Consider the following 14,513-nt stretch of genomic DNA (forward strand, 5'->3'; position numbering starts at 1 on the left):
ATAACTGTATACAAGGTAATTAGGGGAAATTATGATGAGTAAACTCTTGTTCTAATGGGGCATTATAAAAAGAGGATATCATATTGATATAATCAGCGCATCAGGATAATGGATTTTGTTCATCTTGAAACGATAAAAATATTTCTGAAATTATTGGAAACAGATTTTATTTTTTTGTTGAAAAAAGCAAAATTAACCCAATTGCTTGAATTACTGCTTCGCTGAAGTCTAGTTGCTTTTTGCCTTAAACATTTGCAATGATTGTAGCTACTTTTTAAATATTGTGGAACTTGTTTTTTCAGATCATGATGCTGCGATTACCAGATACAGTCGACTGTCAAAAAAAAGAGAAAATGAGAAGGTTTGTTAAACTTTAATCCAGTATTTAGAATTCATGATATGGTAATGTAAAAAGTCTGTTGCTTTTCAGTTATCTTAACAATTATGTGATAAGTCTAGTGAATGCAACTAATCTTTCATGAAATATATATAGCTATATATTTCTGTCCAGTGTTATGAGTGTCTTTATTCAATGGGATATCCTTCTATACATCTTCCCCATTAACTGGCAAAATGGAGATCTCAGCAGTAGCAGTGCTGCATCTCTCTGTCTCTGTCTCTCTCTGTCTCTCTCTCTCTCTCTCTCTCTCTCTCTCACACACACACACACACACACACACACACACACACCCCTCTCCCCTCCGTGGAGAATGAGTAGGAGAGAAAATGTATTTTGAAAGAAAAATATATGAATTTATATTTTTTTTTCATATCATTGCAAGGAAATTGTTCCTTTTAATGGTAAATTGGGCTTGCTCTGAATTGGAATTTTTTTTTAAGGTCAAATATGAAGTTACAGAAGATGTATATACTTCTCGGAAGAAACAACATCAGACTATGATGCATTACTTCTGTGCATTAAATACACTGCAGTATAAGAAGAAAATTGCTATGTTGGAACCCTTACTAGGCTATATGCAGGCTCAGGTAAATTCCAAAATGCGTGGTGGAGGGGAGATGTTGGAATGTTACATTAAAATATTTTAGCATCCAAAGTATTAAAACACCAGCAAACCTAAACGTGAACCTTGTGTGGGGTGGGCTATATTAGTTTGACAAACAAATAAATAAACTTGACCTGACCCAGATAAATCGGGACTAAATTGTTAACCTCTCTGAAGAAAAGTAAACATATAAGTGTAATTTGTTAACAGAAAACCCTTAGTAATTATAAGTATGTTGTGATTGAAGTGATTTATGATCTGCATCTACAAAGGTGGATTATATTTTTAGCTTCCAAAGAAAGATCTAAGATTAAATGTACTTTTATAAGTTCCAAGTAAATTGATAAATATCTGAATTTTCTTTTGAAAGATAAACTTCTTTAAAATGGGCTCAGAAAACCTTTCTGAACAGCTGGAAGAATTTTTAACAAATATTGGGACAAGCGTGCAGGAGTAAGTTCTTTTTTTTCTTTTAAAAGTAATGCTGTTTACTTTAAAATATTACTTGTAGCTAATATGAATAAAATGGAAAAAAAAACCTGTGGCTTTAGCGTTCGCAGGGAAACGGATCGTGAAGTGGAGACAATGCAACAGACTATAGAAGATTTGGAAATAGCCAGTGATCCGCTTTATTTACCAGATCCTGATACTACAAAATTTTTGGTCCAAAGAAACCTTACTCGCAAGGCTGGTTATCTAAATGCAAGAAAGTAAGAACCAATTTCAGATACACATAAGCCTCAATAGCCTGGGTTATAAATTATGGGGAGGGGTGTCTTGCAATCTATGTTGTACGTAAAAATAATTAGTAGTTGTTCATAGTTTTTAAGATTTAAAATAATGTCCAGTACCAACCAGCATTCGGTACTGATTTATCATGATCTTGTTTACGATGTTTCATGCCACAGTATATTGTAATTTAATTTGTCTCATGATAGTTTGGCCAGAAACCTCGGAAGTGACATATCCACCTGGGAGAACAGCTGCTCCTTCATTTGTTATTTTTGTTGCAGCAGCTCTTCTTTAAAAGAGGCAGGTTATGGTGCAGCTTTAAAAGTGGATTGCCTCTCTCTGGATTACGATAACTTCTTTGTTTGTTCTTGCCTCCCCAAAGCTCAGAGGAGCACTAGTGACCTCCCCCATTTCATCCTCACAACAACTCCACGAATGAGTTTAAGGTCAGCAGGAGATACTGTATAAAGTAGCACTACAAAATAAAATTTGTTTACAAGTAATACTTTTTTGGGGGGATCCTGGCGCAAAATATTTTGGCATTATAATATTTCATTGTTCTTTAAATTATTGCTGGTGGAAATAGCAGACATAATATAATTTTTACCCATACTTTTAATAGTCTTCTATAAATATATTTTCACCATCTGGGAAATATATTTATTATATTTTTGACCATCTGAGAAAAAGTGGATGAAAGTAACATTTTTGCTGTATGAACATAGACACTGTTACCTGTGGTTTGACTACAGGTGTGCTGTGGAGTAAGAATGTAAGGTGGCGACACCTTGAAGCTATCTTTAAAGCCCTAAACAAGGAGTATTTGTTTGTGTGTGTGTGAGAGTTTGGGCACATATACAAACACACACGTGTATATATAGAGAGAGCAATAGTATTTTGCTGATAAATAGTATGTTGAGAAATTTAGTTAAGCACTATTTATATGCTCTTGGTATTTCTTGCTGTACCAAAATAATCTATGTATAACTGCATTCAATTATATGAAACTATCCCTAGTCCAAAGCTTATAATACCTATATTTTTTTCATTGGAGACTTGATGCTGCTAGGCTGGACTAAGCCAGTTTTCTTCCTTTTTTACTTCAGTAAAACAGGGCTGGTGTCTTCCAGTTGGGACAGACAGTTTTACTTCACACAGGGTGGAAACCTAATGAGCCAAGGAAGAGGTGAAGTAGCTGGAGGACTTGTAATGGATATAGACAATTGTTCGGTAATGGCTGTGGATTGTGAAGACAGAAGATACTGCTTTCAAATAACATCTTTTGATGGCAAAAAGTTTGTATTCTTACCACTTCTTACCTATGTGTTTAACAATGGAGAAACAATTAGAATGTATTTCCTGCTACCTTTAATTTTTTCCTTGAAAGGTGGGAAAGAAAGAGGAATAAATCCTTGTCTTTCCCAGGTGGAAAATTTGGCAGGTGTAAGACAAGTTTCTGTTATAAGTCAAGTTATTTAATCAGAACTCGATGCTGCTCTCTAGGTGGCAATCTAAATAGATTTTTCTTATTTTTTTATCATTTTATTTCTTTGTCAAACTTGTATGCTGCCCATCTCGCCAAAGGTGATTCTGTATTTAGATTTTCAGGTGTAATGCTGTCTACTGTCTACTTGTTTTCTTTTTAAAATGTTAGGGGTATGTTCATTCCTTGTTTTAGAGGGAAAAGTTATCTGCCTGCTTTTTCTTTCCGACTGCCTGTTTTCTCCTCAGCTAAAATGTAATAGGGATACTTTCCTCTTGTTCTGTGCAATCTTACTGGTTTTTCTAAGAGAAATTAGCAAGAGACAAGCTCAGACAACATAAATTCTCTCTGAGATATGTCAGTGGATAATTGTCCCTAGAACATAGCTCAAACGAAATATGCCGAGTTCCAAAATCAAAAGATAAATATTATAGCTGGGCAATGTCCATCAGGGTTTTTCTGTTTGGGATTTGGCAAGAAATAAATGCTATAGTGAATAAAGAAATGCATATATCAACAAATTGAAGCCAACGACTTGATGAACATTTCTTTCCCTTGCTTTGCTTAAGAAATATTATTCAGTTTGTTTTTTATTTTTATTTCCTGATCAACAGGTCTTCAATTTTGCAAGCTGAGAGCAAAAAAGATTATGAAGAAGTAAGTTTTTTAACATAGTGGTTATTGAAACTAGTGAATGTTTTGTGAAACTTTTAAGGACTAAAATTGCCCAAACCTGACAAATCTGTCTAAACAATGAAAGCCTTTCTTACAATAAATAGATCACTTTTTAAATGTGCCACAAGATTCCATTCTTTTATTCTGCAATAAAATAAGGCAATTGTCATAATGCAAAGCCATTAAGAAAATATGATCCTTATACAGCTAGTCCTCAACTTATGACCACAAGTGAGTCCAAAATTTCTGTTGCTAAATGAAATAGTTTTTAAATGAATTTTGTCCCATTTTACAACCTTTCTTGCCACATTTGTTAAGTGAATTGTTGCAGTTGTTAAGTTAGTAATGGTTGTTAAGTGAATCTGGCTTCCTCATTGACTTTGCTTGTCAGAAGATTGCAAAAGGTGATCACATGACCCTTCCATAAATATGAACCAGTTGCCCAGCATCCAAATTTTGAGGAAGTGACCATGGGGATGCTGCAGTGGTCATAAGTATGAAAAATGGACATAAATCACTTTTTCAGTGACATTGTAACTGAATAGTCACTAAATGAACTGTTGTAAGTTGAGGACTACCTGTAAATGGTTTCCAAATTAAATTTCTGATGCTAGTTATCAGGGCAGTTTTAAAGAACATAATAATTATATGCTGATGACATGGAAAAGGTGAAGACTGCCAAAGCATTGTATGGTTTGTAGCCTAAAGGCTTCCATTCACAAGAAGGGTGGGGTTTTTTCCTCATATTTTTAAAAAAGAATTTAGATCACAAGCAATTCGTGATTTACCACACAGTGGTGAAACTTAGATTTAGGTAGATTTCAGTTCAGGCATCAGCTTTATCATAAAATTGGGAAATGTGCCAGCTTGCAAGCCAAAAGAAAGGCAGAGTGGAAAGTTCTCACCTCGTCCTTAGCTATAACAAGGCAGTTTAAAATAGGTTTGAAATTTGCTGCTCTCAGTGCTAAGTAATCAATGCAGGGAAAAGAATTTCAGATGTGCCACATTGCTGGTTTAGCATTAAATTTGCATCTTGTGTGGATTATTTCACATTTAGCAAGCCTGTGGTTTCTCGTTTCCATTATGGAAATCATTACAAAGAATCAAGAGGAAAAATTCAGCTAGACAGATGGAAACTTTATTTAAAGATGATTTTTAAAACAATGCATGAATTTTTCTTTTGCTTTTGTGGCAGTGTTGGAGAAACTATAAGGCCCAAAAGTTGTAGAACCACAATTTGCAGCAAGCCCAGGAAACATGAGTAAATGGAGTTTAACATCATCTGGAGAGTCACAAATTTCCTCTGCCTGCTCTGTAGTTTGGAAACTAATTGTAAATATCTTGTGTGTGGATTATTGTTAATTTAGACTGTGTGTGCAAAGATTGTTAGCATGTCAACTGTTTTTATGATTTATTATTGGAGAGTTACAGGTTAAGGGCAAGGTGAGATTTACTTGAAAGATAAAAAGGACAAGTATAAAAAGTGGAAAGAGGGGCACATAACTAAGGCAGAATATCAGCAAATAGCCTGAGCCTGCAAAGGTGAAGTGAGGAAAGCTAAGGCTCAAAATGAACAAAGGCTTGTGACCAAAGTCAACAAAAAAGCTTCTTTCAGCATGTAAAAAACAAGAAAAAAGTTAAGGAAATGATTGGTCCATTAGTGGGTGAAAGTGGCAAGAAGGTAACAAGCAATAGGAAGAAAGCAGAACTATTTAACTCATTTTTTGCATCTGTCTTTACACAAAGGGGAAAAACGGACCAAACTATCAAAAACAGTGCCATAAAAAACAATACAAACACAAGTTAAGATAGGCAAGAAAATGGTAAGTGAGCACCTGTCCAGCCTAGACGAGTTCAAATCACCAGGACCAGATGGATTACACCCCAAGGTTCTCAAGGAACTGGCAGATGTGATCTCAGAACCACTGAACTATATTTTTCAAAGATCCTGGAGCACTGGGGAACTACCAGAGGGCTGGAAGAGAGCTGATGTAGTTCCCATATTCAAAAAAGGAAAAAAAATAGATCCAGGAAACTACAGATCTATCAGCCTGACCTCAATACCTGGGAAGATTCTGTAAAAGATAAACAACGAATCAGCGAACACCTAGAGGCAAAGAAAGTCATTACTAAAAGCCAACATGGGTTTGTCAAAAACAGATCATGCCAGACAAATCTTATTGCATTCTTTGATCAAGTGACAAAATTAGTGGACCAGAGGAATGCTGTGGATATAATTTACTTGGACTTCAGTAAGACATTTGATAAAGTAAATCACAACCTACTACTTGATAAGATAGAAAAATATGGGTTAGACAGTATCACCACCAGATTGATTCGTAGCTGGCTGACCGGCCGTACTCAGCGTGTGGTCCCCAATGGAACTGCATCTACACAGAAGGAAGTGTGTAGTGGGGTGCCCCAGGGCTCTGTTCTGGGCCCACTGCTCTTCAACATCTTCATCAATGATTTGGACGAGAGGATAGATGAGGAACTCATCAAATTTGCAGGCGACAGCAAGCTGGCAGGAATAGCCAACACTCCAGAAGACAGGCTTAAGTTACAGGAGGATCTGGACAGACTTGAACACTGGGCGCTATCTAACAAAATGAAATTCAATGGTGAAAAAAGTAAGGTTCTACACTTAGGGAAGAAAAACCAAATGCACAGTATAGTATAGGGGGTACCTTGCTCAATAGTAGTAACTGTGAGGGGGATCTCTGAGTCCTTGTGGACAATCACTTAAATATGAGCCAGCAGTGTGCTGCAGCTGCCAAAAAAGCCAACACAGTGCTAGTCTGCATTAACAGAGGGATAGAATCAAGATCACGTGAAGAGGTTCCTCTGTCCTAGTCCTTTTAGACCTCTCAGCGGCTTTTGATACCATCGACCATGGTATCCTGTTGCGACGTCTCAGAGGGTTAGGAGTGGGAGGCACAGTTCTCCAGGGGTTCTCCTCTTACCTTCTGGGACGTTCACAGTCGGTGTTGGTAGGGGGGCAGAGATCGACCTTGAGACCTCTCATTTGTGGAGTTCCTCAGGGATCGGTTCTCTCGCCTCTCCTGTTCAACATCTATATGAAGCCGCTGGGTGAGATCAATCGTGGTTTTGGAGTTGGCTATCACCAATATGCTGATGATACCCAGCTTTTTATTTCGACCCCAAACCACCCCAGTGATGCCCTCGACGTGATGTCCCATTGCCTGGAGGCGGTCCGGGTCTGGATGGGGAGGAACAGGCTTCGACTCAACCCTGACAAGACTGAGTGGCTGTTCGTGCCGGCATCCCGGGAAATTCCGATTATTCCATCATTGGCCATGGGGGGTGAGCTATTACCCCCCGTAGATAGGGCCCGCAACTTGGGGGTCCTTCTAGATTCACAGCTCTCTTTGGAAGAGCATATTGGAGCTGTGACTAGGGGGGCCTTTGCCCAGGTTCGCCTGGTGTGCCAGTTGCGGCCCTATCTAGACCGAGATGCCTTGCGCACAGTCACTCATGCACTCGTGACCTCTCGTCTAGACTACTGTAATGCTCTCTACATGGGGCTGCCCTTGAGGTTCACCCGGAGACTCCAACTGGTGCAGAATGCAGCCGCGCGAGTTGTCTTGGGAGTTTCCCGATACTCCCATGTTACACCTTTGCTCCGCGAGCTGCATTGGCTACCGGTTGCTCTCCGGGTGAGGTTCAAGGTGTTAGTGATGACTTACAAAGCCCTTCATGGCATGGGTCCGGATTACCTACGGCAACACCTGCGGCCGGCGTCAACTTCCCTCCGTCCAGTGCGCTCCCACAGAGAGGGCCTCCTCAGGGTGCCGCCGATCAAAGAATGCCGATTGGTGACACCCAGGGGGAGAGCGTTCTCTGTGGGCGCACCAGACCTCTGGAACCGCTTACCGGTTGAGCTCCGGATGGCCCCCGACCTTCGCTCCTTCCGGCGCGATCTCAAAACTTTCTTTTTCGAACAAGCTGGCCTGGTCTGACGGGATGGGTTTGGGTTTTTATAAATAGTTTTAATTTTAATATGTATTAATTTTATGGGCATAATGTTTAATGGCTTTTTAATTTTTGTATTCTATTTTTATTGTGTATTGCCCTGTTCACCACCCTGAGTCCTCCGGGAGAAGGGCGGTATACAAATTAAATTATTAAATTAAATTATTAATACCACTTTACAATGCCTTGGTAAGGCCATACTTGGAATACTACATTCCACTTTTGGTCACCACGATGTAAAAAAAGATGTTGAGACTCTAGAAAGAGTACAAAGATGATGAGGGGACTGGAGACTAAAACATATAAGGAACGGTTGCTGGAATTGGGTATGTTTAGTTTAATGAAGAGAAGGACGAGGGGGGACATGATAGAGTTCCAATATCTCAGGGGCCACAAAGAAGAGGGAGTCTGTGATGACCCAGGGCCCCAATTGGAGGCAAAGCAGTCAGCTAGCAAAAGAAACTGTCCTTTAATCACTGCCCATGTTCCCCACAAGCTCCCACATGTGCTGCCAAGAATTCAAGCAATGTTCTCCAGGCAAGACAGATAACAAAAACGTAAAGAGTCCTTTTAACTCTCAGCTTGCTTGCAGTCTGCAAGGAGAGACTCAGAAATGTAGTCTGTGATTGTGAAACAGGAAACCAACCGGTCCGGAATTCAAAGTGTCCAGGTTAGACAAGAGCACAATTCACTATCTCAAGATAACACATTTGTTCCTGGCAAATGCCCCACCCCACAGTGTCTCCTTAAATCTTAATCCCCAGGTATGCCTTATGGAGGGGGGGGCGGGACGCTCTCCTCCCAAGCAATGGTGACTGCCTCCGTTGTTCTCTCCTCTGCAATCCTTGCTCTAGGATCAGGTGGGGGGAGGGGGGGCTTGCTCCTCACCTACACTGCCTTCCCTGTTCCAAACCTGAAGGGCCCTGGCCTGCCTCAGCCTTCTCTTCCCTACAGTCCTCCGAAGCCTCCTGGGCCTCAGCAGACAACTCCAAGTCTTCCTTGGATTCAGGCTCGGATGGAGGCATGACAGAATCAAGCTATTCTCCAAAGCACCTGAAGGCAAGACAAGAAGCATTGGATGGAAACTAAGCAGAGAGAGAAGCAACCTAGAACTAAGGAGAAGTTTCCTGACAGTTAGAACAATTAATCAGTGGAACAGCCTGCCTCCAGAAGCAGTGAATGCTCCAACACTGGAAGTTTTTAAGAAGAGACTGGACAGCCATTTGTCTGAAATGGTATAGGGTTTCCTGCCTGAGCAAGGGGTTGCACTAGATGACCTCCAAGTTCCCTTCCAACTTTATTATTATTATTATTATTATTATTATTATTATTATTATTATTATTATTATTATTATTCTAAAAAAATCATAATCTGGCACCTGTATTTGCTAATTTCCAATGATAAAAGTCATTCTTCTGATCAGACTAAAGCATTTACCATGTTTTTAATTTCTTAACCATAATCTAGAAATGGAAAGTATATAATGGGCAGAAAATTAACTATATTTTAAACTTTTTTTCCAGTGGATATGTACAATAAACAATATTTCAAAACAGATTTACCTTAGCGAAAACCCAGAGGTAATGTGATTGTACTCCTTTAATATAAAAAACAAAATACTGTTTGATGAGAAATTTAAATTTAAATTTGAGGAAACATTTGATTCCAGAGTACGTTGGAATATTGAAATAAATATTGAGATTAAAATTCATTATTTATGCAGATTGAGAGAAAAATTGGTTTTAATTCTGCAGTTACATTTTTTAATATTTTATTTTCTAGTTTTACAGTCAAACACTTAATAGACAACGTGTTGTCTGGGTCCATTAGTAATTCAGTAGTATATATTAACTTCTTATATCTAGATCCAATATTATACCATCAAATGTTTCCTCTCTTCTTCCAGTAGTACCTGTTTTCCAACACTAGGCAAATACAATTCTTATTGTTATTAATAAATATACAATTGAATATCAACATCTTTGTTATATTTTTCTCATAATATGAATAATATCAGTATTAGATAACTTTTCTAGCCAAAACATATCTTAATTGCATTTGCACTTAGTATCCATATGTTCAATCAGTATCCTGTTTTTACTTTTTTTAAATTTTAATTTCCCCTCAGTGTTCAAAATGTCTCTATTGTTTATAATTTCAAAGTAAGTTATATTTTGGTAACCAGAAGCTTCCCTTATTCAAACTTCTTAACATTTTCTTGTTTCCCTTCTCATACCAAAATCTAATATTCTAATTACAAATCTTATCTTTCTAGTTATGATAATACTTTTATTTCTAGCAATTATCTATTCTCTACCATATTCAAACATCTAGTTAATAATATAATATCCCATCTAATGGATCAAAACCTCTATTTTCAGTCTTACTTTAGCTTTCTTCCTTTGCCAACTAACTTTCCAAGTCAATGCATTTGAATCATCAAGTAATTTTTTCTCTGTTTTTGTGTATATTATTTGGAATAAGAAATATCATTTGGTTAAAGTATTTTTGGAAGAACAAACCCATTGATATTCATTAAACAACTTGCCTCGTCAAATTCCCCACAGTTCTCCTAACAGCTCTATCTTCCATTCAATCAGTTTTCCTCAAATGTGTTCTGCATTCTTGATTGGTAAGATGTCTTTTCCATTTCTGATATCGCTCCGTCTTCTTGTTCTTCAGTTGTCTGAATCTGTCAGTTAGTTGCTTCCTTCAGGTCCTCCATCTTTGGATCTGCTTCCTCCAGTTTTCCTTCTATTTTCTGAGTTGCTAGTTCCTTCTTTCTAGTCATGTTCTTGGTTTGTAAATTTAGATTAGAAAATTGTTCTTTTATCTCCTTTGTGTTATTTCTAGTCTCATCATGAGCTAAAGCAATAGTTTCTTATATTGACTTCAACATGGAGAGAATTTCTTTCCGATCTTCATATTTTCTTGGTGGTATATCAAACTGAAGACTTTGGGGACAGGTGTTAGAGATGGTTTTTTACCATTTAAAGTTGAGTATGGGACATCCATTTCATTTTTTGTAGGTGGTCTTTATAATAAAAATTGTTCATCATCAAAGATTTGTAATCCAAAATATTCCATTTCAAGCAATGAGGGAAATAGTTCCAGAACACAGCTCTGAAAGTCAGTTAATATTTATATTTGTAGTTCAGGCAGGCCGGTTTCAAAGTAGTTCATCATCTCTGCCACACTGATAAACAGCCCCAAAGTCCCCCCCCTTTTCCCAGCTGCAGTCTTTAAAAGTGAAAGTTTCCAAGGTTAGCAAGAGTCTTATCTAAATCTGGGCTTCAAGCCTGGTTTCCTTTAGGCATAACAAATTGTAGAGCCATAATTTGCCACTAGATGTCATTAGTGCTGTTTCCTAGCTTTTTAAATTCAAACTTATATTACAAGCTTTTCAAATCTCTTTTTTAAAAAAATAAATCTCAAAAGCAATTTTAGTTCCCAAATTTCAAAGCTATATATGTGTATTAATTCCAAATTAATCTTGTAATTTCTGTTTCCCTTAAGTAATTAGTTTGCCACTTTTCTTTTCCTAATGGAATGGGGTGGAAATTCCCCTTCCCTCTTTCATCGGGGAGGGTGCTTTGGGCAACTTTTTCTAGGAAGAAGTGTTAGAGTCATAAAGAGAGGATAGGGTCTCACTCAGTTTCATCCACATTGCTGAAAGGTTGCTTGTTAGTATTTATTGTCTTCTGTTGTCAGCAGCTTCTGAATGGCTACACGAATGTAGCCAGTCTTTCCCCCGCCGGTTTGGAGGGCTTCCTCGGATCAAACGGAAGGGTTGCTGCCCTCCCGTCATCAACAAGGTTCCCCTCCTTGCTTGTCACCTCTACTGGGCGACTTTCGACCCTTTCCAGGGTCCCCAGTGGGGTGAAATCAAACACAAACAACGGAGCCCCATCTTCCTGTGCCTCTTACGCTGCGGAAGCCCAATTTTGCAGTTACATTTTAATGGAGCAAAGAAACTCCACTACAAAAAGTGTAGTGATTGAGAAAAATAAAGAAAAAATAAAGACTGGGTTGGTAGAAGATGGGATTTTATTTTATTATTTTATTTTAGCTTTTTGATCTTGTATTTATATCTCATGTAAAATATCCAATTGTATATACCGTATGTTCTTTCTTTTGTTTCTTGTACACATATATATGACTTTATATCACTTTCCTTTTATTCCCAACTTTCTTGTCTTTGTCCCTTTTTCCACTACTTCCATATATATATATATATATATATATATATATATATATATATATATATATATATATATATATATATATATATATATATATATATATATATATATATATATATATATATATATATATATATATATATATATATATATATATATATATATATAATATTTTATTAGTTTTTCAATATTTACAATAATATCTTTAGAAAGCAACGTGGTGTCCGAGTTACAATAGTTCCATTTTCAGACAAATACATACTATTATCTCCACATCTCCACATTATTATAGCCAATACTTCCTCTCTCTGTTTTCTTCGATATATATTATCTCTTATCTAAGTTAACATATTTTTATTGCTATCCATCAATCAATAGTTTATTTTATTTTTTGAATGTATATCCATCGATCTTTTAATATATTTCATATTTTAACATTCCATCTTTAAAACATCAAACACCTTATCTATTTTTTCTAGCTTTAATTTTGTATTAATATTAAAATTAAAACGTTTAAAATTTCGATTTCATATTACTAAATAACTTCTTTTTCCTTTATACAATTCTCTTCCATACTTAATACTGTAGTCCAGTTCTCATGTATCTCATTTCCATATCTATATCAATTTTACTATATTTAAAATAGTAATCATTAAAATACAAATTGCAAGGAGAAAAAGAAAAAGAAAAAGAAAAAAGAAAGAAGGAGGAAAAGGAAAAGAGGACAATAAAATATTCTTGTTTCTCATTTATGTTGTTGTTGTTAGCTGCGAAGTCGTGTCCGACCCATCGCGACCCTATGGACAGCGTTCCTCCAGGCCTTCCTGTCCTCTACCATCTTCTGGAGTCCATTTAGGCTCATGCCTACTGCTTCAGTGACTCCATCCAGCCACCTCATTCTCTGTCGCCCCCTTCTTCTCTTGCCCTCAATCTTTCCCAGCATTAGGCTCTTCTCCAGTGAGTCCTTTTCATTAGGTGGCCAAAGTATTTGAGTTTTAGCTTCAGGATCTGGCCTTTTATTCCCAACTTTCTTGTCTTTGTCCCTTTTTCCACTACTTCCTTTTTATTTCTTGGATGGAAATTACTATTTACATGGTTAAATTTTGGTTGGGAAAGCTTCCATTGGTATTAAAAGCCTTGTTCCAGTTTGAATGGAGAATGTTTTTGGGTATGATGGCTTGCTTACAGGAGGGTCAATTTTTCTACCTGCAGTGCCCCTTCTGCATGGCAGATGAATATAGAAAAAATAAGTTACATTGCCCAAAGACCCCTAATAATTGATTCTGGGTCCACACTGTATGCATAGCAGTGTTCCTCAACAGAAATGATTAACCACTATTTTTTCATAAATTCATGTTTCTAACAAAATATCATTTCAATATGTCTACTCAATTTGTTGTGCTAACTAAAAATCTTCATATATTCATTTATTTTTAGGTCAAATTAAATAAAAAAATATTTGTTTTTCTTCTAACAATATAGGAAATTGCTGCCCGTGTAAATCAGTCAGCTTTAGAGGCTGTCACTCCCTCACCTTCCTTCCAGCAGAGACATGAAAGCATGAGGCCAATTATGTAAGTCACCAAACAGCAGAAAAGACACATTTCATATTTTGTAAAATATTTTTTTAATTGTAGCATGTTCTGAGATTCATCGAAAGCTACTGCAAAATACGACTATTTAAATTTTGCAATGAAACTGCAGCTGGAATGTATATCCTTTTAAATTTAATTATTAAAACTATACTATAATTTGAGGACAGTTACAAATTAATAACATGTGAAGTTTATCTGAGGAGTAATCTAGATTTTACCATTCATGTGCTGTTAACATTGATTTTTCCAGAATTAAGCTTAAATAGAAAGTGTTGCCACTTTAAAGTATCCACCCATTGGAGTTAACGTGATTTAAAACAACATCTCTTTTCAGGTTTGTGTGAAAGCCTGAGTAAAGTTGAGCTGCTGGACTTCTTTCAAATAATTTTCTAAATATGCAGAGTGCTACTATTAATAAGTTCCAAAATTTTATAGTTGCTATTAAAATGTATAATTGTTACTTTGTCTCTTTTCTCTCAGCATTTTAAATAGAAAATCTGTGATATGATATGATTCCTTGATTATTATATTTGTGGGCAAAATACTTTCACATCCTTTAATCATTAGTAGGTACTATTGGAAAGAACAGTAATCATGACCTTACTTTTGACCTAGCTCTTCTAATCTCTGGTTTCTGCTATATTTCATTCAGTTTCTATTCCTAACATTTCTGGCTCAGTTTTCCCTACTATCTCATTTTAATAATCTGAGAGGAATCACTAATCTTTAATTAGGCACTGGTTTGCTTTTCCTAGTTATTGTCTCATTAAAGATTCAGAATTTAAAATTAAAATGCTAGCTTATTTGTCCTACAGAATTTATTTTTCT

At 36.6% G+C, this 14,513-nt stretch overlaps 1 protein-coding gene across 2 annotated transcripts in view; it reads left to right on the forward strand.

Annotated features, from left to right (window-relative positions):
- APPL1 (adaptor protein, phosphotyrosine interacting with PH domain and leucine zipper 1) overlaps positions 1 to 14,513 on the forward strand; it is a 46,820-nt gene that overhangs the window by 13,990 nt on the left and 18,317 nt on the right. For both annotated transcript variants that reach the window (XM_081318080.1, XM_081318081.1), the window contains 8 exons: positions 303 to 361; positions 841 to 987; positions 1,375 to 1,457; positions 1,556 to 1,714; positions 2,843 to 3,031; positions 3,834 to 3,876; positions 9,412 to 9,468; positions 13,573 to 13,664. In XM_081318080.1, coding sequence (XP_081174206.1) covers positions 303 to 361; positions 841 to 987; positions 1,375 to 1,457; positions 1,556 to 1,714; positions 2,843 to 3,031; positions 3,834 to 3,876; positions 9,412 to 9,468; positions 13,573 to 13,664 — 829 coding nt within the window. The remainder of the gene's footprint in view (positions 1 to 302; positions 362 to 840; positions 988 to 1,374; positions 1,458 to 1,555; positions 1,715 to 2,842; positions 3,032 to 3,833; positions 3,877 to 9,411; positions 9,469 to 13,572; positions 13,665 to 14,513) is intronic.

Source organism: Vipera berus, assembly GCF_964194415.1.
Source record: "Vipera berus genome assembly, chromosome: 2".
Taxonomy (NCBI): Eukaryota; Metazoa; Chordata; class Lepidosauria; order Squamata; family Viperidae; genus Vipera; species Vipera berus.